General features: G+C 57.3%; 1 protein-coding gene across 1 annotated transcript; it reads right to left on the bottom strand.

Moving 5' to 3' along the window:
- Positions 1 to 1,887: 1,887 nt before the first annotated feature.
- On the bottom strand, positions 1,888 to 20,715 carry NPTXR (neuronal pentraxin receptor; the record flags this gene model as incomplete). Its single annotated transcript, XM_080811174.1, has 5 exons — positions 20,104 to 20,715; positions 7,422 to 7,647; positions 5,197 to 5,444; positions 2,460 to 2,639; positions 1,888 to 2,112 (listed from the first exon to the last, which is right to left on the bottom strand). Exons 1-5 carry the CDS (start codon positions 20,689 to 20,691, stop codon positions 1,888 to 1,890), a joined length of 1,467 nt encoding a protein of 488 aa, XP_080667300.1. The 5' UTR covers positions 20,692 to 20,715.
- Between the last annotated feature and the right edge of the window lie 389 nt (positions 20,716 to 21,104).

The raw sequence follows: 21,104 nt of genomic DNA, 5'->3' as shown, positions 1-21,104 counted from the left end.
CGGTAGTCTGCAGTTGCCCAGACACCTCGTAGGTGACTGGCAGAGGGGACACCTGCTTTCCATTCCTGCCAGAGTGGCTGGGGATCACCCTCTTCCTCCCCCTACTTCCTGGGCCGGCGGGGGGGGGGCGGGCAGGGCTGGATGCCAAGGTATTTGTGTGTTTCATAAAGGAAGATGTTCATGTTGGAAAGCATTCTGACCTCTTTCAAATGTCCATCCTCTCAGGTGAAGGCTGGACACGAAGACACTCCTGGGCAGGCAGTATGGTGTAGGGGGGAGGAGCACTGAAGGGGGTGTCAGAAGCCCTGGGTTCTAGTCCTGGTTCTGCCACATTGTGCTGTGTGATCCTGTGCAAGTCACTTGACCTCTCGGAGCTCTTCCCCATCTATACAAGCAAGAAGTCAGACTGGGTGGTTTTTCTCAGCTTTTACATTCTTCCATTCTCTTGGGGGAGCCGGTGAGGACTCAGGGTGGGGAGCTGGAAGCCACCAGCCCTTTCAGACGGGCAAGGGTGCCAGGCTGTGGTGGGGGGGGGAATCCAGAAAAGCTGGTTTTTACAATCTGTGCATGAGGTTGGTCTGCCTTGTCCCTTGCCCTCGCCCCTGACTTTCTGGAGGCAGCTGCTGACCCTGACCCATGCCTAGCCAGATCCCATCTGCTACTTACTCTCAGGATCGGCCTCTGGTTCCTGGGCAGCTTCAGACTTGCCCCATCTGATCCATTTGGAACCACAGACCACCTCACGTTTGATGTGGAGAGCTCTCCGAAATGACCAAAGCAAGGGTTACAAATGAGGAAGGCCGAGCCAGAGAGGGCAGGGACTCACAGAAGGCCACACAGCAGGTTAGCAGCCAGGCTGGCCAGGAACCATGGGCTTCTTCTCATCCAGTGCTCTGCACGCCACTCCATGCTTCTCCCCTCTTTGCCTACTTGGTTTCTCCCCTCTTTCCCCAGAGGCTGCAGGGCCATGCAGAGGGAGTAGGTAATGTGGCTCTGCTGTAACCTGGGTCCCCTGGGCACATCTCTGACACAAACTGCTCCTGCCCAGGCTGAAGTGGCCCAGGCCATCCTCGGCATGGAGAGGTGACCTGCCAGTTAGTATACGTGTGGGTGGGCACAAGGGGTGACTATGGCCTTTGGGCCTCCCAGGGTCTTGTTCCTCAGGCTGGAGCTGGAAGGGGATGTCCTGGAAATCGAGGTGGGGGTGGGCCAGGCATGGAACCAACATTCAAACCACTGCACACATAGAAACGAGGGAAGAGGGAGAGAGAAGGTGCAGGAGGCTCTGTCAAGATCCCGTGGCCCTTCACTGGCAACGGGGGGAAAGATGGAGGAGGGATGAGTCTGAGTTTCCTGTCTCTGTCACCCCCTTCTCAGCTCGGGGGACGGCTCTAGAGTCTGTTGTGGCCCTGAAGGGGAAGGGGCCAGGCCTGTTGCATGGGGGACAAGAGGGCAGACAGCCAAGCCTGCCGCTGAGATAGTGGGTCCTTCCCTCACACACGACCCCGTGGGACATGCTGTTGAGATCAGTGGAATCAGACGTGGCTGATGGGCCAGCGTGGGTGGGGGTAAAAGAGAGCCCCAGTGTAATGCTGAGAGGGTGGGCGGTGCTGGGGGGCCTCTGCTACCACCCCCCACCAGGCCCTGGACTCACCCCAGGCTTGGCCTGTTGGCTTGAGCTGCTTGTCCCCATCCAAGTGGGGTTAGGGGACAGGTGCTGCAGGGCAGGGCATTCTGGAGGTGTGGGTATAGGTGGGGAAACAGGTGGCATGGCCAGGAGAGGGGCGGGAGGGGAGGCCAGTGTGTGGGTAGACTGAGGAGGGAATGTGTGCCCCCACCGTAAGGTCCCCTGGCAGGCAAGGGAGGGACCCTGGATGAGGCAGCCCCTCATGCTTTGGCCCTCCCCTTGCAGACATCAAAGGTGGCCTTTTTTGCACCCCCGAAGGCCTCCACCAGCTTGTCTTCCCAGGGGAGGACGTTGCCCAGCAGTGGCCCGGTACAGTTGGCAATGCCCAGGACTTGGGCAGGTGTCAGGGCGTGGTCCCACAGGTTAAACTGGGCGATGTCACCCACGAAGGCCTGGGTGGCATCAAACCGGCCACCCAGGGTATCCTGGGCCAAGAGAGCAGCAGAGAAAGGAGAGAGAAGAGAGACATGGAGTGAGCCATCGGAAAAGACAGGCAGACAGACTCAATCAGGCTCCAGGTCCCGCTGAAGTCCCGCCCCTGAAGTTCTAGCCCCGCCCCAAGCCTCCAGCTCTGTCCCCGAGGTTCCAGCCCTTTGGACAGGTCACTGCTCATTCTGAGTCTCAGTTTGCCCATCTGCAGAATGGCTGGGTCAGACTGAGTGATCATTGCTGTGCTTCTAGGGTCCCTCTACCTAACCCCTCCTTCTCAGGAGCCCTGGGTGAGTGTGACATCTACTCAGGCCTCAAGCCCTCACACCACCCTGAAGCTTACCTGCTCCTGGCCCAGGATGAGGATCCCGTGAGGCTTGATGGGGTGCCAGGCGGCCAAGTTCTCACCAGAGCCCTGCAGCTCCCCGTCCTGGTAGGCAGACCACAGGCCATCCCTCGTGGTCCAGGCGACACAGATGTGATGCCAGCCATTGTCCTTCAGGCTCAGAGGCAGCTGGGCCACCTGGACATAGGTCCCACAACCCCAGGTCAGAGGTGCCACAAGTCTCGAGGCTGGACCAGTGGGGTGGGGATCAGGAGACCCGTGTCCTTTCCAGGGACTGAGCCAAGGCTTGATCCTCCCCTTCCTCTCAACCCTGTGCCTTTCTGACCACTTTTTCCTCTTTCCCCACAACTTAACCGGGCAGCTTCTCTCCGATCGCAAGGGACTAGTCAATATTGGTTTTTGGGTGTTTCCAGGTACCTTATTTGCCCCCTCACAGGCCTGTCAGTTCATGTGGGGTGGGAGTCACATCTCATGGCCTCTGAACACCTCACAGAGTGCCTGGCACATGGCTGGACTCAGGGAGTCCTAGCAACCTCGGACTCAGAGCCTGGGCACTGGCACCCAGCTCTGGCTCTGTCACCCAACCTCCTGCAGGACCTTGGGAAGGCTGCTCCTTCTTCCCTGTGTCTCAGTTCCTCATGCAAAGGACGCAAAAGTCAAGCAAAGGGTGGAAAATATGTAGCCACCTCTGCCTCGTCCACCCAAGGCGGGCACGGCTAACCAGTCACGAACCCAGGCTCAGCCCTGGGATCTTTCCTACCACAGTGCTCTGGAAGCCGCTGGTGATTGATTAGCGTTGGCCTGTGAGATGAAAGGTACTTGCTGCCTGTGGATTTGGGACTCCCGAAGGGCTCTTTCATCTCCTAAGTTCTGTGAGATCGCGCTTTAATACAACATTCTCTGAGGTCTACTTAGTGCCAGGCTTGTTCTGGACACTGGGGATGTGGATCTGGCCCTAGCTATAAATGAGCTGAGTCTGCAGGGGAGGGAAGAACTTCAGGGACGATGTCATAAGGCAAAATAACCTGGGGCCATTTGGGAGGTCCGGAGGAGGAGGCAGGTGTGGGACTGCAGACGTGGTATTCAAACACATGGGGAAGGACAATGGATCTGACTGCTCCATTGCAAGTCAAGGCAAGGTGGGGACACAGCGGGAGCAAAAGCTGAGAGGCTGGAATAAAAGGGGAACTGAGTAATCTGGGAGGCCGACTTTAACCCACCGAGCCACCCAGGCGCCCCTGGGAGGCCGACGTTAAAAAGATGCTAGAGGTTTGTGGAACGGGGCCATTGTTGGCCCTGTCCAGGGTGCTGAATCCTTTCCACGGAGAGCGGAGTGCGGAGCTTGGGCAGGGCCAAGGATGGCAGCCAGGGGGTGAGTGAAGGGGACATGGCAGCAGGATCTAGATGTAGTTCAGCTACTCCAGTCTTCTTAGGACCTACTGGGCTACAAGAGAAACTCACTGTCCCCTGGGCCCATCTTCTACCTCCTTCTCCTTCAGGACACCCATGAAAGACACCTGCTGAGCTGGCTTCTGATGGGGGACAGCCACTTCCTAGCAGCTCTACGTGGCTGCGGGCTGGTCATGAGTGGGTGTGATATGTGGTGTAGAGACCACCATGCCTGCAAATCCCAAAGCAATATGGCAGGTAGAGGAGGATACTGGGGAGAGTGAGGATGATCAGATACTCCCTCTTCTCCTGCTCAATCACATGCCCCTCCCACGCCACTTCCCCCACGTCCTAGTCCTGATCTGTGGACAGGCCCAGGGAGGGCTGTGGGGCTGGGGAAGATGGGTGCCCAAGGCCAGAACAGTGAAGAGGTGAAGAGGAGGTTTCTGCAGCCCAAGACCGTGAACCATATCACTGGCCCTTCGCCAGCTGTGTGGCCTGGGTGCATTTTTGCTCTCTCTGAGCCTCAGCTTCTCCATGTGCAAAACAGTGACAATAAGGCTGCCTACCTCCCCGTGCTATTGGGAGGGTCAAGAGTGATAATGTGGGTAAAGTGCTTACTGGAATGTAATTTACCTTACAGGGAAAGCCTGGAATGATACCGGCTCACATGTATCAAGCTTGCTAAATGCCAGGCTTGCTCAAAGCCCTTTACATGTATGTAAGTCACTTCTCACCACGACCCCATGAGGCAGAGACTATTATTTTTCCTTCTTGGCAGATAGGGAACTGAGACAAAGGAAGGATAAATGACCAGTCTAAGGTCACACAGTAGGTAAGCAGCAGAACTGGGGTTCGAATCCAGTATTCAGGCCTGACCGTGGCACCATTCTACTTTCCGGGTGATGGAAGGGGCAGAGGGGTTGGCCGCAGGAGAGGAGGGGGGCGAGGAGTCCACCAGCACTCCCTCCCTAGGTAGGTCCCTGGGCCTCATTCTCTTCTCTTCTTGTCCGGGAGAATGAGCAGAGCCCTGGAACAGACCCTTCTAGCCCTGCTCACACAGCTGGGTCACTGGAGAAGGGCCACGAGCTTCCTCGGTAAATGGAAAGGCCATCACTGACAGCCTCTCTTGGCTACAAGCCCCTCTTCAGCCAGGCCCAGGTCTGGTTTGTCTTTGTATCCCCAGAACCCAGGCTGGCACTCAGTAGGCATTTCCCGTGTGCTGACGCTGCCAAGCAGGAGAATGGAAAGGGCCCACATGCTTGGGACCCAGCCCAGTGCAGGGGCTCCTGGAAGGGTAACCCTCCCCACAACTTTCTGCCCACTCCGCCCAGCCTCCACTCACCTTATCATTGATCAGCAGTTCCATGGGGTCCTGGCCCGCCTCCAGCAGCACAATCTCATTGGCCTGCCCAGGCACCGAGTAGGAGAAGGGCGTGCCCTGGCCACTGCCGTCTGACCTGGAGCGCAGCCACATGCAGACGGTAAAGGCATAGAGCTCGGGTAGTGCCTTCCGTACACGGGCGTACATGTAGTTGTTGCGGATGGGGATGCTGATCTTGAAGGCATCTGGGGGGCTGTAGGCCGAGGACCCTGAGGGTGGTGGGCAAGGCGGACATGGTGGGGGTCAGTGGACAATGATTGGGGGGCAAGGCAGACTCTACGATGAAGGCTCCTAGTCAGTCCCTGGGCAGCTGTCATGTGCCAGGTGCCTTCACAGCCCTCTCTACCCTGCCTCTGTGTTGACAGGTGTGGTTAAAGCACAAGGGCTCTGGACCTGGGATGTCCTGAGTTCGAATCCTGCCTCCACACTTTCTAGCCACATGAACTTCCACAAGTTCAACATCACCGCTCCAGCCCCAGTTTGCTCAGTCAAGTGACATAAATAAGATTTCCTCCCTCCCAGGCTTGTGTGAGGGCTGAGAGGGACAAACTATGTAAAGGACCCAGCCCATAGTAAATGCTCAACAAACATGAGCCATGGCAATGGCCATTTTTCTGAGTTCTTTGCCTCATTATTTAACAAGCACTGTGCAGAGCCTTCCACCTGGCAGGCACTGCGGTAAGTGCTTTTGTATCCATGATCTCCTTCATTCTTGTGACAACCCTAGGAGGTAGCCACTATTATAATCCTCATTTCACAGATGAGGAAGCCTTGGCACAGAGATTAAGTCATCTTCTCAAGGCCACACAGCTGGTCAGTGGCAGAGCTGGCATGCAAACAAGATCCTTGGGCAGGGGGTAACACCTACCACACCCACCTCCAGGTAGGAGGTCCCCTTCTCTAGCTGGTTGTTGAGGGCTGGTGTTAAGGGGTTAGGGGCTGGTGGACCCGGGTTCCCAGGTTTGGTTGGGGCTAGGAGTGAAGGCTGATGTGCTAAAGCAACATGGGAAGAGAGGAAGGGACTCAGTGCCCCTTGCAACCCATTTCATAGATGAGGAAGTCGAATCCCAAGAAGGGACACAACCTGCCCATAGGCACACAGACATCCAGCCTAGTTGTCTGCCTCCTCCCTGCCCTGAAGCCTCTGGAGGGGGCATGTCCCTCAATCCCTTAGAAGATCCAGTACAGAGGGGCCGGTGGCAGGACCAAGGAGGGATAAGTTCACCTTTCTTGTCTTTGTGCTCCAGCCAGGATGCTGAACCTGAAACCCACTGGGCTGTGCCTCACCTTCAGCTGTGCCCCTGCTCTGGCCCCTCTACTCCAAAACTGACTCTCCCTCTGCCTTCAGCAACTAGCCTGAGGCCCGCCTCCTTCAGGAAGCCTCTTGGATTTCCTACTCCTGAACTCACGTCCCACATCAAAGCCAGTCCCTGATAATGACTCATGATTCCCCCAGTATCCCTAACTTGTCTGTAAGCCTCTTAAGGGTGGTCCTCCCAAGGTTTCAAAGACAAAAGGTCCCTGGGAGCACAGGGGTCCTAGATCCCCATATTTCAGATGAGAAAAATGAGGCCTCGGGAGAGGAAGCAAAATTCCGAAGTCACAGAGCAAGCCAGTGACAGCTGTGGAGCCAGGGGCCAGGTCTCCTGAGGCTCAGACCTGAGCATTGTCCATGATAGCACATTTCTCGGACTCCTGGCAATGCCAGGCCCAGGTGCTAAGCAAGTACCAAAATTCTGATTCACTGAAGGTGCAACTTTGTGGGGCGGTTAAATGCATGGACTTTGGTAAAGTCCAAACCTCAGACCTGGCTTGAGGTCCAGATCCACTACTCACTGGCTGTGTGATGCTGGGCAAGTCACTTGCCCTCTCTGAGCCTCAGTTTCTCATCTGTAAAATAGGGACAATAACAGTATCACCCCCATGTGGTTTGTGAAGATTAAACCAGCTGACGTGTCAAGTCCTTAGCCCACTCCCAGAACGTAAGGGCTAGAAAATGCTAACAGTTAAGAAAAATAATGATATTCTCCGTTAATGCCCTCCTTTTTGGGTTTCGCAGCCTCTTCGCCATCTAGCTTTAGCCTCTGGAGAGCATAGAAATATTCTCAAGTGAATCTGAGACCTTGGGGACCCATCTGGGAACCAAGGCCCCACCTGCTGTGCCCTCTGCGGGGCCCCAGACCCACCATGTTCCAGTCCGGCCACGCGGTCCTGCAGGGCGTCCAGCTCCTTCTCCACTTCCTGCCGCTGCCGCTGGCTGCTGTGACTGAGAGCCACACGCTCCTTCTCCAGGGCCAGCACCTTGGCCAGCAGCTGCCCCTCCAGTTCATCCATCTTGGAGTGCAGGGCGGTGGGCACCGCGGGTGCAGGGGCTGGGGCGGTTGAGAAGTTCACACGGGCTGGGAGCTCCTGCTGCTTACAGGGCAGAAGAAAGGGCATGCGAGGTCACTTGGACGGCGGAAGGAAAGAGACACAGGGCTCAGAGATGCCCACCGCCCCCCCTGCTGAGTGATGCCAGGTGAGCCTCAGCTTCCCCAAGTGCAAAATGGGGACGGCGATACCAAACTCAGGCAATACCTGTTCAACGAAAGAACAGGTTCTTTCCGGGGCCGGTGCCTGATGGTAAGCTGAAAGCAGGCTGGCTCTGCCCTCAAGAACATCTCTGCCTATGGTTAGGGTGGCGGGGGGCTGGAGGTGGGGAGCTAGAGAAGCTCCCCTGGGTGGTTCTCACCCTGCAGTCAGGGTTGAGAGCCATTGCGGAGTGGCTCTCATAACTGACAGCCTGTATCCTGATGGGTCCTTGAATGGGCGGGCTGTCTTAGTCTTCACTCGTTCACTCGCCAGGCTTCTCTGAGATGGGGCAAGGTTCCGTGGGGGCACTAGGCAGATGCAGGGGCATGAACCAGGGGCTTCTGGAATAGGGCTGCGGTGGTGTGCCCACTCCAGAGCAGCAGGAGGTTAAGGTCATGGGCTCTTATTCAGACAAACCAGGGCTCAAATCCAGCTCCAGAATCAATCTGCTATGTGACCCCGGGTGCATGCCTCCAGCTCTCTGAACCTGCTTCCTCACATGCAACAGGGACAACTGTACCTATGTAGAAGGGTTGGGGGATGGTCAAGTAGTCAATGCCAATGAACAGAGCCTGGTTATTGCAATTACTGCCCCGGGCAGAGTGTTGTAAGCACGACCTAACATTTCCCGACTGCCCCGTGCCTCGCGGGGATGGCCCCTCGGCTTGGGGTGAGTACAGGAGACCCCTCCCCAGCCTCACTGGCCCAGCCCTGGCCCTGCTGGTCCTTTGCTGGGTGAGACTGGGCAGATGCCTTCGCCTCCACGTGCCTGGTTTCTAGCCTTGCGAGGAGGGGAAAAATGCGTGTCCTGCCTCAAAGTGCCGGAAGGAGGGGTGGGAATGCCAGCGCCTGAGAGAAGCTGCTTCGACCTCAGGCTGGGGAGTTGGAGGGACTGATACCCCACCTCGGGAGTGGGAGCAGGGGGGGTGACTTCTCTGGTGTCATTTTTCCTCATCTACAGAGGGCTTGGAATGCCTATTTTGCAGACCTGGGGTCAGGATTAAATGGTGGTGTGCAGGACAAGAGCCCAGGCCAAAGCTGGACCACAGTGGGCCGCCTTTTTCTGTTTTGTTTTGTTTTTTTTTTAAGCATTTATTTATTTATTTGGAGAGAGAGAGAATGAGAGAGAGGGCATGAGCGGGAGGGGCCAAGGGAAAGGGAGAGAGAATCTCCGGCAGACTCCCCACTAAGCATGGAGCCTGATGCAGGGCTTGATCTCATGACTCTGAGATCACGACCTGAGCTAAAGCCAAGAATTGGACCCTTAACCAAATGAGCCATCCAGGTACCCCTATAGGGGGTCACCTTTATCCCCCATCACATCCTGCGTAAGAGGGCACAGCTGCCCATCCGTGCTCGGCCCCCGGGGATGGGGTGCAGGCCAAGTCCGTGGGTCACGGACCGATGAGCACCTCCAGCCCCACCCCTTACACTAACCTCCGATACCCTGTCTGGAGGGCTCCTTCTAACTCCCTGGGTGCCTACGAGTCCTAACTCTGGGGCTGACTAAATGCAAAGCCTCAGTTTCCTCTTCTGTGAAATAGGGACAACGGGCCCCCCTCCGTCCATCCCCAGGACAGATGTAAGGATGGACGAGTGGAAGTAAGGGGCCCTCCTGGACTGTACTAAAGCCAAATGCAAACTGTGAGCCTTAAGTACATCAGTGAGTGAAGAGCCAGCTACTTCCAGAAACTTCCACTGGCCATAAAAGCCCAGGGAGTGTCAGGGCGGGGCAGCCACTGCATTTAAAGTGGCTGAACTTCAGGAAATCTTGGGCTGAGGCAGTTAGCTCCTAGAGAGCACCCTGTCTCGGTGCCAGTGGGGCCACGGCTGGGTCTCCTGGGCTCTGGCACCCTTGAGCCTCAGTTTCCCTCTTTCCATGGTGCCAAGCTTGGCAGGAGGGCCACACGTCTGAATGAGACAGTGTGCCAGGCCTGTGCTTGGCACTGCACTTGTATCTACTCACCAGTCCTCACAGCCGCTCATTTTGGTTGCTACTCTCAGTGCCCCCATTTCACAGAGCAGGGAACTGAGGCAGAAGTCCTTTTGAACTTCCTACAGTAACGGGGCTGGGCAAAGCTGACACCCTTGGAGCTCTTGGGCAAAGCGTTGTCCTTCCTCAGAGGAGGAACAGGACATCTAGTGCTATTTACACAGATGCCGCGGCGAGGAGGAGCCGTTCAGGCTGAGGGAGGCGGGCGTGCAAGCTGTCCTTTTGTCAGAGTCCCTAGCCGTGCCGCTGGCAGGAAGGCCAGGGAGGAGGTGGGCCCTCCAGATCGTGTGCAGCCCCCTCCCCACCCCAGTGTCTGAATCAGAAGAGCATGACTCCCCCCACTTTCCCATCTGCTGCGGGTGCAGGCTGGGCCGCGTGGGCTCCTGGCAGATGCCAACTGGGCCCCTAGCCCAAGATGGGGGGAGGGATGATGATGCTGTCACCCCCACTCAGGTCCCGACGTGGCGGGGAAAGGGGGGCTCTGAACCCACAGACTGTTGCGCTGGGAGTTTGGGTGGGGTTCAGCGTAAGTATACGGGCCCCAAGCCAGAGCCCGGGGCTCCAGCCCAGAGCAGCGCCAACATGCTGGGCTCATTAGCACTCGGTGATAAGAATGTGACAGTGGCAGCTGTCCTCATCGTCACGTACTGTGTGCCAGGTCCTGCACCGGGGAAGCCTGTGCGCACATTTCACAACCCCTCTCGACCATCTGGGGAAGTGAGGAGGCCCACTTTACAGATGAGGGAACTGAGACAGTGAGCTGAAGTTTCAGGAACCCCAGCCCGGGCCCTTCTGGTTCCAGAAGCTGTTTCCATTCCTCAGTCCTCCCTCACTTTGTGGGTCCCAGTTGGCCAAGTGGGCACAGTGCTGGCTGCCCTGCCTGCCTGGGGGCCCCGTGGAAGAGGTTCCAGTGGTCACGAAAAGGCTGGGAGGGTCCCACAGGCTGTCAGACCGCGGTGGGGGGGGGGTGGCCTCATAGAGGGACCCAGAAAGGAGGGACCTGCCTAGGCAGGTGGCTTTGAGGCTGGGAGGATGTGGGGAGGACCCAACCACCTCATCCCCAGGTGGGGTCTGCTCCTTTCCTTCGGGGAGCAGAGGGAGGGTGCTGGGGCCCTGTGCACAGCTCACCCCTGCCCGGGCTGTGCAGGGCCCTGTTCCAGGGGCAGCATGCAGGGCAGAGGAGGAGAGGCTTTCCGGAGGCACTGTGGGGGCGGTCTCCTCACCTCCCCATCTGATCACCCCCAGTCCAGTGTGGATCTGCTGGACTCACGGCTGGGCTCCCCCCCCCTAGTGACCTTGCATAAGGTGGCGTGCCTCAGTTTCCCCAGCAAAAAGCAATAGCATCTCAGTGCACCTTGAGAAGTGAGGGTGTGAAGTGAGAAGTGAGAAGTGAGGGAGTCATAACGCCCTGAGGGCAGAGCGGGCACGGCGGGGGGGGGGGGCGGTGTGTGGGGAGAAGCGCTGTGTCAGTTATTATTACTACTACTTAAATAGTTCTTGAAGGGGCCCATCCTTCTCCAACTCCAGCCATAAATCTTTTGTTTAATCATTACGTTGGGAGAAAAAGCAAGTTACAGAAGAACAGTTAGAGACCATTCGTATGAAGTTGCAGATTCAAAACCAAATCATGTATTTGTAAAAAGCAGGAACAAACACCCGGGGAGAGATGAATACAAATTCGGGACAGTGGGGACCCTCTCTTGGGGGTGGGTGGTCTGGGGCTGGGAGCTGAGAGGCCCTGAGGGGCACGAGCTGGCTGCAAACATTCTGCTTCTTGAGTTTGGGTCTCCGCCTGGATGGCATTCTTTATTCCTTTGTGTATGTCTCAGATACTCTGCAATGACTTTGTTTTAAAAAAAAACAAAACCACAGGGAGGGGTGCCTGGGTGGCTCATTGGGTTAAAGCCTCTGCCTTCCCCTCAGGTCATGGTCCCATGGGATCGAGCCCTGCATCAGGCTCTCTACTCAGCAGGGAGCCTGCTTCCCTTCCTCTCTCTCTGCCTGTCTCTCTGCCTACTTGGGATCTCTCTGTCAAATAAATAAAATCTTAAAAAAAAAAAAAAAACCAGGGAAAATTCCAAAAGCAGAGTCTCTGAGGGTAGAAGCAAACCCTGAATCTTAATGGTAGCCTCACTTGGCTCTTCGGGCTTCCCTAGTCCAGGCCCTGGTCACCCGGACCCTGCACTGACCCTTCTCCACGTGGAAGCCAGTGGCCTAGCTGCTTCAAATCCTCCAATAGCTCCCCTCCCCCACCCATCAAGTCCCAGCCCCTCTGATCTCAGCCCTCACTACCCACCCTTGCAGGCTACACTTTGAAGCTTCCCACTTAAAGTCCCCAAATGCCCCTCCCCCGGCTCCCTTCCCACCCCAGGGGCTCCATATATGCTGTTCCTTCTGCTAAGAACACGCTTCCTGCTCCCGCTGCTCCTTCCCTGGCCAAAGCCCACTCCCCCTCCAGATGGCAGCTTTCCCGAGCCCTGATCTAAGATGCTCCAAAGAGAGAGGAAAGAGGGTTTCTGTGGGGCCTGCAAAGTCTTCCTTCCCTTGGTCCCTCCCTCACTCATCCATCCGCGTGTCCACACAGGCTGTGACAACTCTATGTCTCGAAGTCAGGCACAACTCTCGCATCAGACAGGCCAGCGTCCTTTCCAGGACCCCACTTCCTAGGTCTGTGGCCCTGGGCCAACTGCTCAACTCCCAGGACCGCCGATTTCCTCAACTGTAAAATGGAGATAATCATCGTCTCTACGTTTTGGAATACAATTAATGACCGGATGAAGAATGTGTGTGACAGCTGGTGTACGAGATGTGGCTAATCAGTGGGTTTGACCAGGAGGAGTGTTCGCGTCTGCGGAGGGGCAGGAGGGCACAGAGAGCCGTACCTGTGCGGTGGTGGGCCCTGGAGTCAGCTGCCCAGCGGGCAGGGACCCGGGCCAGATTAACCTGCCTCTGTTTCCTCTGAGCCTCCGTTTCCTCACCTGCCATATGGGGACAGTAACAGCCCCGTGGTTCTTGGGACTCAACTGTAAGGCCCCTAGAACAGGCTGGCACAGAGGGCGCTCTCAGTCCTGCTGTCTCTTCTAGGGCGCCGGGTGCCGGGTGCTGTGGCTCCAGCACCTGGAGTGAGGCGGGTGCCCGCCCCAGACCGTGCTCTCCGCTGCTGGACGGGAAGGCTGACTGGCTGCGGGGACAGCACACACATGCCTTCACGGAGGCGTGGGCTCTGTGGGGCAGCAGGGGTCAGGGTGAGTCCGGGCAGGCCTCTCAGAGGGACCTTTTCTCCCTGGGGGCTGGCCCAGCAGGCCCCGTGTCTCCATCCCACCCCGGTGGGGGGTCAGGAGAGCAGGCTGCGGAGGCCAGACTGATCTTTGTCTCTGGGCCCCCAAGGCTGATTTGCAGCTGTAACCAAAAGTAGACAGATGGGTCTCTGTGTAGCAGAGGTGGGGGTGGGGGGTGGGAGGCGAAGGGGGGGATGGTGTGTGTGACAGGTCAGGGTGCTCCGTGAGCGATGAGGCCAGGAGAAGACTCTCTGAGCATCTGTCCTTCCACCCTCCTGGGCTCAGAGGCCCCAGAGTAAGTGACAGGACACCCCCAACGCCTCTCCCTTCAAGTACTCTCTGTCGAGCTGCCTCACTGAGGTGGCCACAGAATTCCCTCTCAGGTCCAGCTTGCCCGCATACTTCTGGGCTCTGGCCAAAATTCTGCAGCAAAAACTCGGAATCTCCCCTACCTGCAGCCCATTTTGACAAAAAATCCTGGCTATGCCCTGAGCTCAGCTTCTGCTGTGCTGTGTGACCTCAGGCAAGTTACTTAGCGTCTCTGAGCGTCAGCTTCCCCTGGAGTCAAATGAGGGGCATGTGGGGGCACATAAGTGCTTCCACTTTCTTTGGTTGTCTCAGCCCCTGTCCCCAGAGTTCTGTGGGGACCATGGGCCCAAGACTGTCTCCGGGAAACCCCACCACATTTCCCCTTGGTGAGGAACACCAACCCCTGACCTCTTTCCACCTCCCACAGTCAAGGACTTCACAAAATGGCCAATAAACATAAGAAAAGCTGCTCCATATCATGAGTCATCAGAGATATACAAATTAAAACCCCAGTGAGTTCACTACACGCCCACCAAAACGGGGAGGGTTTTAAAAATAACCATACCAAGGCTGGCAAGCTTCACGCACAGGTGGGCATGTCGACGCTTACTGCCACTTTGGAAAAGTGTTTGGCATCACCTCCTCACGTTAAATAAATGTCTCTCCCGGGACCCAGACACCCACTCCTGGGGATGCAGCCAGGAGAAATGAGGGCTTATCGCCACCGAAAGATGTCACAGGAATGTTCACGGCAGCCTTATTTGTCATAACGCCAAGCCAGAAACACCCCAAATGTCCATCCATAGAGAAAGGGTAAGTAAACTGAGGCATATCCATATGTCGAAACACTATGCGGCGTGGAAAAAATAACACACCACTGACACAGGCTCGGCGATCCCATGTCAGACATAACATATAACAAAACGTCAGACACAGCAGGATGTGGCCATCTGAGAACGCTCGTATGAAGTTCAAACCCAGACAGACCACATCTTCGGTGACAGAAGCCGGGGGAGTGGTACCTCTGGGGAAGGAGGGATTTTAAGGGTCACAAAGGAGACTTTGGGGGCACTGAAAATGTCCTCTTCTCAATCCAGGTGGCGTTCTCATGGATGTAGTCATACGCGAGTTTTCACTGAGGTGTACACAAGATTTGTGTGTTTCATATGTACGATCTATGAGTTCTTACATGTCTGGAATGTAAGATATACTTCCAAAAGGGCCCCGCGTTCTCCCAAGCAGGCTTAGAAGGGCAGGATGGCCTCCTCTCTTGGGAGAAGGGCTGCCGGGGAAAGGGCCCAGGATGACAGCACAAGAGGGCCCCTCCTGGGGTCCGGCCCCCACCCCCATCTCACAGATGGGGAAGCCAAGGATCAGAGAGAAGGAATTTTTTTGAGGTCACAGGCAGCAGGTGGTAGAGCCGGGGTTTGAAACACCAGGTTTCCTGCTAAGAGCAAAGGTGTCACGCCGGCAGGAGTGGGGGGTTAAGGGCTTCGAAGGACGAGGGTTCCGCGCTGAGGTGGGGGGAGGCCGGCCACAGGAAGGGGGGCCGCCGGGGTCTGTAGGTGGCTGCCGGGCACTGCGGTTCCACATCCTCAACGGGCAGAATCTCTCTCGCTGCACCCCTGCCGGCCCACTTCACGGCCAGAAAGGCAGGGTGAGGGGAACCAGTCTCCGCCGAGCAGAAGCTGCCAGCATGGGCAGCAGTGAAAGAGGAAAGCAAAAGCAACCAACAGACTTTAGAAAAGGCACCAGGAGATTCTCTACGCCACTGCGTCGGTCTGCAGATGTCCCTCAGAAACCAGAGGCATGGGAGTGGGTGGCTGGGGGTCTGGCGCCCCCCCCCCACAAAACCCCGCCCCTCCCCACACGCACAATTCCTAAGCAGGACACATCTGCCCAAGAACTCCCAGTTTAGAGCCTAAAGGGCCAGGACCAAATCCAGCCCCTCCTTGCACCCATTTTACAGATAAGAAAATGAAAAAAAAGTCAAGGGAGGAGAAGAGCTTCAAATCACAGGAACTTCACTTGACGCCACCAGCCAGCCTACCTCAGAGACCATTTAGAGCTGGAAGGTGTCTAGGGAACGTTTGGCCCACCGTATCATTTTAGGGAGTGGAAACCGAAGCCCGGGGGTCGGAGGGATGGGGTGGTAGGCCTGGCTCCGGTTCCTCTAGAGTCTCTGGCCTTCTATGTCCTTATCTGTAAGATGGGGACACACAGAGCCCACTTCCCAGGGCTGAAGACTGATGAGCTAATAAATATGACTTATTGTTATCTATTTTCAGCAAAGCTCCCACGTGAGCCTTCTGAGGACCTTGCCAGCCGGCAGGACAAGTCTTTGAGGACTGGCCCTCCTCACTCTTGCTCTGGGTGCGCTGATGCAGAAATGGCTCAGGGTCATTGACAGGGTCAAATCCAAGCCCCACTGTTGTGTGACCTTGGGCCAATTGCTTAACCCCTCTGAATGTTGGGTTTTTTTCCGTCTGTACAATGGGGAGGAAAATTGTTACCTCCTTCATGGAGAGTTTATGAGGATTAAATGAGAGAATGAGAAGTGCCCGACACATGGTAAGCGCTCAGTGAGTGTGAGCTGTAATCATCATCAAGTTTGGGGTCCCCTGTGACCATCATCAGAGTGTTCCTTATCCCCGTCTTCCCACTCCAAGATGGGGGTAGGCAACCAGCTAGCCAGGCTGGGTTAGGGATGTGGTTTTGGTCAAAGAACTGCTGATTAAATCAATCTTAAAGTTTCATTTTACACATATATTAAATTAGTGCAAAAATGGAACCCCAGAACTTGCATATATGGCCAGTTGCCATACAGATGGTTCAACCCTTTTGGAAAGTGGTTCTTGGCCACAGCCATAAAAGATCAATATCCTCTGACCCGGTAATACCACTCCTGGGACTCCAGCCTAAAGAAACAATTCAACAGACTTAAAAAGAAAAAGAAAGAAAGAAAGAAACCCAAAAACAAAACCCAAACAATTATCTGCATGAAATTGATCCTGCAATGAGCATCTAGAAGAAAAAGAATTAGGAACAATCGACATGTCCAGCAACAAGAATGGTCAGAGGATTGACGGATGATGGAGCCGGAGTCAGATTCCAGCGTACTATGGCCGGCATTAAAATGGTAATGACCAGCAACCAGTAACTGGGGAACGATGTCTGCCTCTGTAGAAAGGACCAAGAGGGGCCGCAAAAACAGATACAATGGTGGAATGAAATGTGATTTCTCCTCCAACCAACACCTTTTGACTTTTTTCAATGAACAGCCACAACAATAACACAAATAAAAACACAGGAAGGAAGACAATTTCTTCTAAGCCCTCAAACGTGGCTCTCATTTGAGGCCTCTGGGGGAGGCCTAGGCCAGTGTGGCTTTCCCTCCCCTTTGGTAGAAGGCCGGCAGAGTGAGGGAGAGGGTGATGCAGAGATGTGCAGAGTGGGGACAGGCAGGGATGTGCCCAGGGATATGGGAGCAGGAATGCGACAAGGAAAAAGACTGTGTGATCAGGGAGGGCCTCTGGGAGGTGGTGTCCTCAGAGCAGACTCCTAGATGATGAGTATGGATACTCTGGGGGTAATCTGGACAGAGGCAAGAAGGAACTGGGAGTCTGGCCAGCTCTGAAATGATAGCCTGGAGCAGGCTGGATACTTTGCACCACAAGGAAGCCCCATGATGGGCTTAAGGAAGATCCCCAGGGCTGCCTGGAGGAAGAAGGGTGGAGGAGTGTGCCTGGTGGGCTGAGGAGGATGCGGCAAGCATCCAGAGAGATGAGGTCGACTGGAAGGGGGAGAGTAACGGAGGAGCTTCTCAGAGCACACCTGAAAGGGGGGTTGGCGGAGGACCGGAGTTCAGGTTGGGGCGCCTTGAGGGCAGGGGGCCAGTGCGATGTCCAGAGGGAGTTGCTCAGGAAGCAGTTGGATCTATCGGTCTGGAACTCGGGAGAGAAACCTTCGGTGGACGAAGTTGGTTGGGGCACATGGGTGTTGGAAGCCGCAGGGTGTGGCTGAGTTCACCCAGGGAAAGTGAGAGGAGAGCCAGGCGGGGCATGACCATTAAAGGAGGAGGACCCCGAAAGGGGACACAGAAGCAGAGAGGAAGAAGGAGCAGGTAAGAGGTTTCTAGAAGCCAAGGGCATGGAGGTCTGTAGAAGGGAATGATGGATGGGGTCACATGTTGGAAAGGCATTCAGCAAGATAAGGACTGAATCATTCCTATTCAACTGATCCACTTCCGTGACGTCCCCAGAGCACGTTCAGTGTGCCTCAGTGTGCGTAAAGGGAGAGAGAGGAGTGGCGAGGAAACAGATCTTGGGAATCCAGGGACATCCTTTTGAGGATATTGGATGAAAAGAGAGGGGAGGAAGGAGGCAGTGGCTACACTGAGATCAGTAGGCTGAGCCCACAGCAGGACTATTGGGTTCCAGACCCCATCCCTTCCCAAAGGCCCCACGGGGGCTGGCTCTGGGTGCTGCCAGGCTCCGCAGGCAGACCTGGTGGACCAGCAGAGCCCCGCCCTTCGCCCTTTGTGTTCACTGCACGCAGAAAGCAGCGGGGGGTATGTGCAGGGAAGCCAGGGCTCTCCCAACCTGGGAGGCCGAGCTGGTGCCAAATCCCAGCCGCCAGGATCCCCACCCCCCAACCTCAGCAGGCTAACTGGAGGGGAGCCCACCCTGCCAAATGCACAGGTGCTGGGGGAACAGGTCCAGGGCAAGCCCGGCTCTGCCAACCCCAGACGTGGGAGGAACCACGGGGGCCATCTGGGTATGGAGGCAGGGGTGAGGGCAGCAGGCAAGAGGAAGTTTACTGAGAACTACAGCTTTTTTTTTTTTTTTAATGTTAATAAATTCTCTTTCCTGGGGCACCTGGGTGGCTCAGTCATTAAGCGTCTGCCTTTGGCTCAGGTCATGATCCCAGGGTCCTGGGATAGAGCCCCTGCATCAGGCTCCCTGCTCTGTGGGGAAGTTTCTTCTTCCTCTCCCCCTGCCTGCCGCTCCCCCTGCATATGCACATGCTCTCTCTGTCAAATAAACAAAATCTTAAAAAAAAAAAACAAAACCAACCACTCCTTCTTAAAAGGAGAGTTTGTTCCCAATTTTATTTCTGCTACTTTAAAAATTAGCAATATTATATTTTTTTTAAAAAAGATTTTATTTATTTATTTGACAGACAGAGATCACAAGTAGGCAGAGAGGCAGGCAGAGAGAGAGAGGAGGAAGCAGGCTTCCTGCTGAGCAGAGAGCCCGATGTGGGGCTCGATCCCAGGACCCTGGGATCATGACCTGAGCCGAAGGCAGAGGCTTTAACCCACTCAGCCACCCAGGCGCCCCTAGCAATATTATATCTGAACTACAAAAGTAACAATCACTCACACTGACTGAGCACACACGGCTGCCGACACTGTTCTGGGCCATTCACAAGGACTAACTCTCTCAGTCTTCCTAACACCTCAATGAGGTAGGTGTTATTATTGTTCCCATTTCACAGGTGAGAAAACTGAGGCTCCCCTGCACTGTTGAATTTCAGTGTTTCCCTGATTATCTTCCCGCTCTTGGCTCTCTCATCCTAGAAAAGCCCCAGAGACTAAGTAGGAAAAGGGGATGCTGCTAGCCTTGCAGAAGAGCCCCCTGGGCTTTCCTCCTGCCGCTGTCACTCACCTAGGAGGGCCCTGAGCCCTGATTTCTCACAGGTTAGTGGAGAGGGGTGACTGGGATGACGTGGCCACACTCGGATCCCCTGTGGGGTGGGTGCTGACCCCAGCACAGACTGTCCAGAGGGCCACGGGGCCATGGCGCTCAATGGCCAACCTTTCCCACGGGCCAAGTCTACGCCAGAGTTCGATGTGAGGGAGCCACGAGGAGGGGGAGTCCCTGCATTTCCTTCCTTCCAGCCTCTCCTCCCTCTGCCTTTGCCAGCTCCGCTAGGCTGGGGGAAAACATGAAAGGGGGCTTTGACCTCTCTCTCTCCCCTTCTCTTTCCACAGACTCGGTTTTGTTGCTAACCCCCTTTGCTGCCATCTGGAAATCATGGATGGCTGGGGGTGCTCAGTCCCCTCTCAGACCCCCTGTGTCTGATCTGACCCAGGGGCTTCCGAAGAAGGTGTGTGGAGGAGGAGGAGGAACCCGCCGGACGCCCTATTCTCCAGTCAGTCCCCACCCAGAGCTGCTGCCTTCCAGGTACTGGGGGCTGGGCCAGCTCCATCTAAGCCGCTGCCCTTGGGTCTGTGGTCCGAGGCCGCGAGTGGGATACCGGGATGGGAAGCGCTGAGGGACACCGGGATTTGGCTGATGGGACACTCTGGTCCCTGCTCTTCGCAGGACAACAGCTTCCGGAGTCCCTCGGACAGCGCCTCCTAGCTCCCCGCCCCCACCCTAGGAAGCGAAGGGGACTGGGGCTGCTTTGGGGGTGTCTGCAAGAAACAAACGAAACGGACATCTAACGAGGTCCTAGTACGTGCCAAGCATTTTCACGTACCTACATTTCACTAAATCCTCGCTACTTGCGGACGCCGTGACGCCCGTTTCACAGATGCGGAAACTGAGGCTCAGCACAGAGGAGCCTGGAGGAAGCGGGGAGGGGAACGAGCCTTCCCCGCGCGCCCCACCCCCGTGCCGGTGTCTCACGGACGGCAGGCGCCGGCCTCCCCTTTCCGCCCCTCGCACACCCCCCCCCCCCCGCCGCTGCCCGACGGCGCGCTGCGCTCACCTCGATGCGGTCCAGGCGGTCCCGGAGGGCGCGCACGGCGTCCTCCAGCTGGAGGATGAGCGCCGGCGAGTCCCAGGGCCCGTCGGCCATGGCGTCGCGGCGGGGCCCGGGGTCCTGGAGGCCGCGCGGCAGGCCGCTCTCGCAGCGGCCCAGCTTGCCGGTGAGCTCGCGGATGGTGTCCTGGTCGGCGCGGATGCGCGCCTCCTGCTGCAGCGCCGTCTGGCGCAGCTGCTCGGCCGTGCTCTGCAGCAGCAGCAGCTCCTCCCGCTCGCCGGCCGCCGCGTCGCCCTGCTCGGCCCCCGACGGGCAGGCGGCCGCCAGCGGCGTGCAGAGGAAGCGGCTGAAGAGGGGCGCGGGTGGCAGCGGGTGCGCGCTGGCCGCCGGCGCCCCGGGCAGCGCGGGGGGCCCGGCCGAGCCGCCCGCGCCGTGCAGCGCGCTCAGACTGCGCTGCGGGCCCGGGGACGCGGCGGCGGCGGCGGCCGAGGAGGCCGAGGCGTTGTCGGCGCCGCCGGGCAGCGCCCGCGCCGGGCTGGCCGCCAGGGGCACGCTGGCGATGATGCAGATGACGGCACCGAGGAACGCCAGCATGCCCGCGGCCAGCAGCACGGCCAGGAACTTCAGCGTGAGGCGGGCGGCGGGGGCGCCCGAGGCCCCCCGGCAGGCGCGGCGGCGGGGTCGGGGCGCGGGGCCCGGGCGCGCGGGGCCGAACGGGGCCGAGCGGGAGCCGGAGCCCGAGCGGGAGCTGTTGCCGCGGCCGCTGCTGCCGCCGCTCTGAGCCCGGGCGGCGCGAGGAGGAGAAGGCGGCGGGCGGCGGGGAGGGGGAGCGGGCGCGGCGGCCCCGCCCCGCAGGCTCCCCCGGGCCGGCCCTGGCCCAGCCCCGCACCCGTTCCGTGCCGGGCGCCGCGGCCGGGGCGCCACCGAGAGCGTGATCCCGCCGCCCGCACCGCACGGGGCGGGTAGGGGATAGGGCGCGGCGACCCGGTGGCCGCGCGGCGGGACTC

Source organism: Martes martes (genome assembly GCF_963455335.1).
Source record: "Martes martes genome assembly, chromosome: 8".
Classification (NCBI taxonomy): domain Eukaryota; kingdom Metazoa; phylum Chordata; class Mammalia; order Carnivora; family Mustelidae; genus Martes; species Martes martes.
Note: the sequence above shows the minus strand (reverse complement) of the source record. Positions and strands in the feature narration are given on the sequence as shown.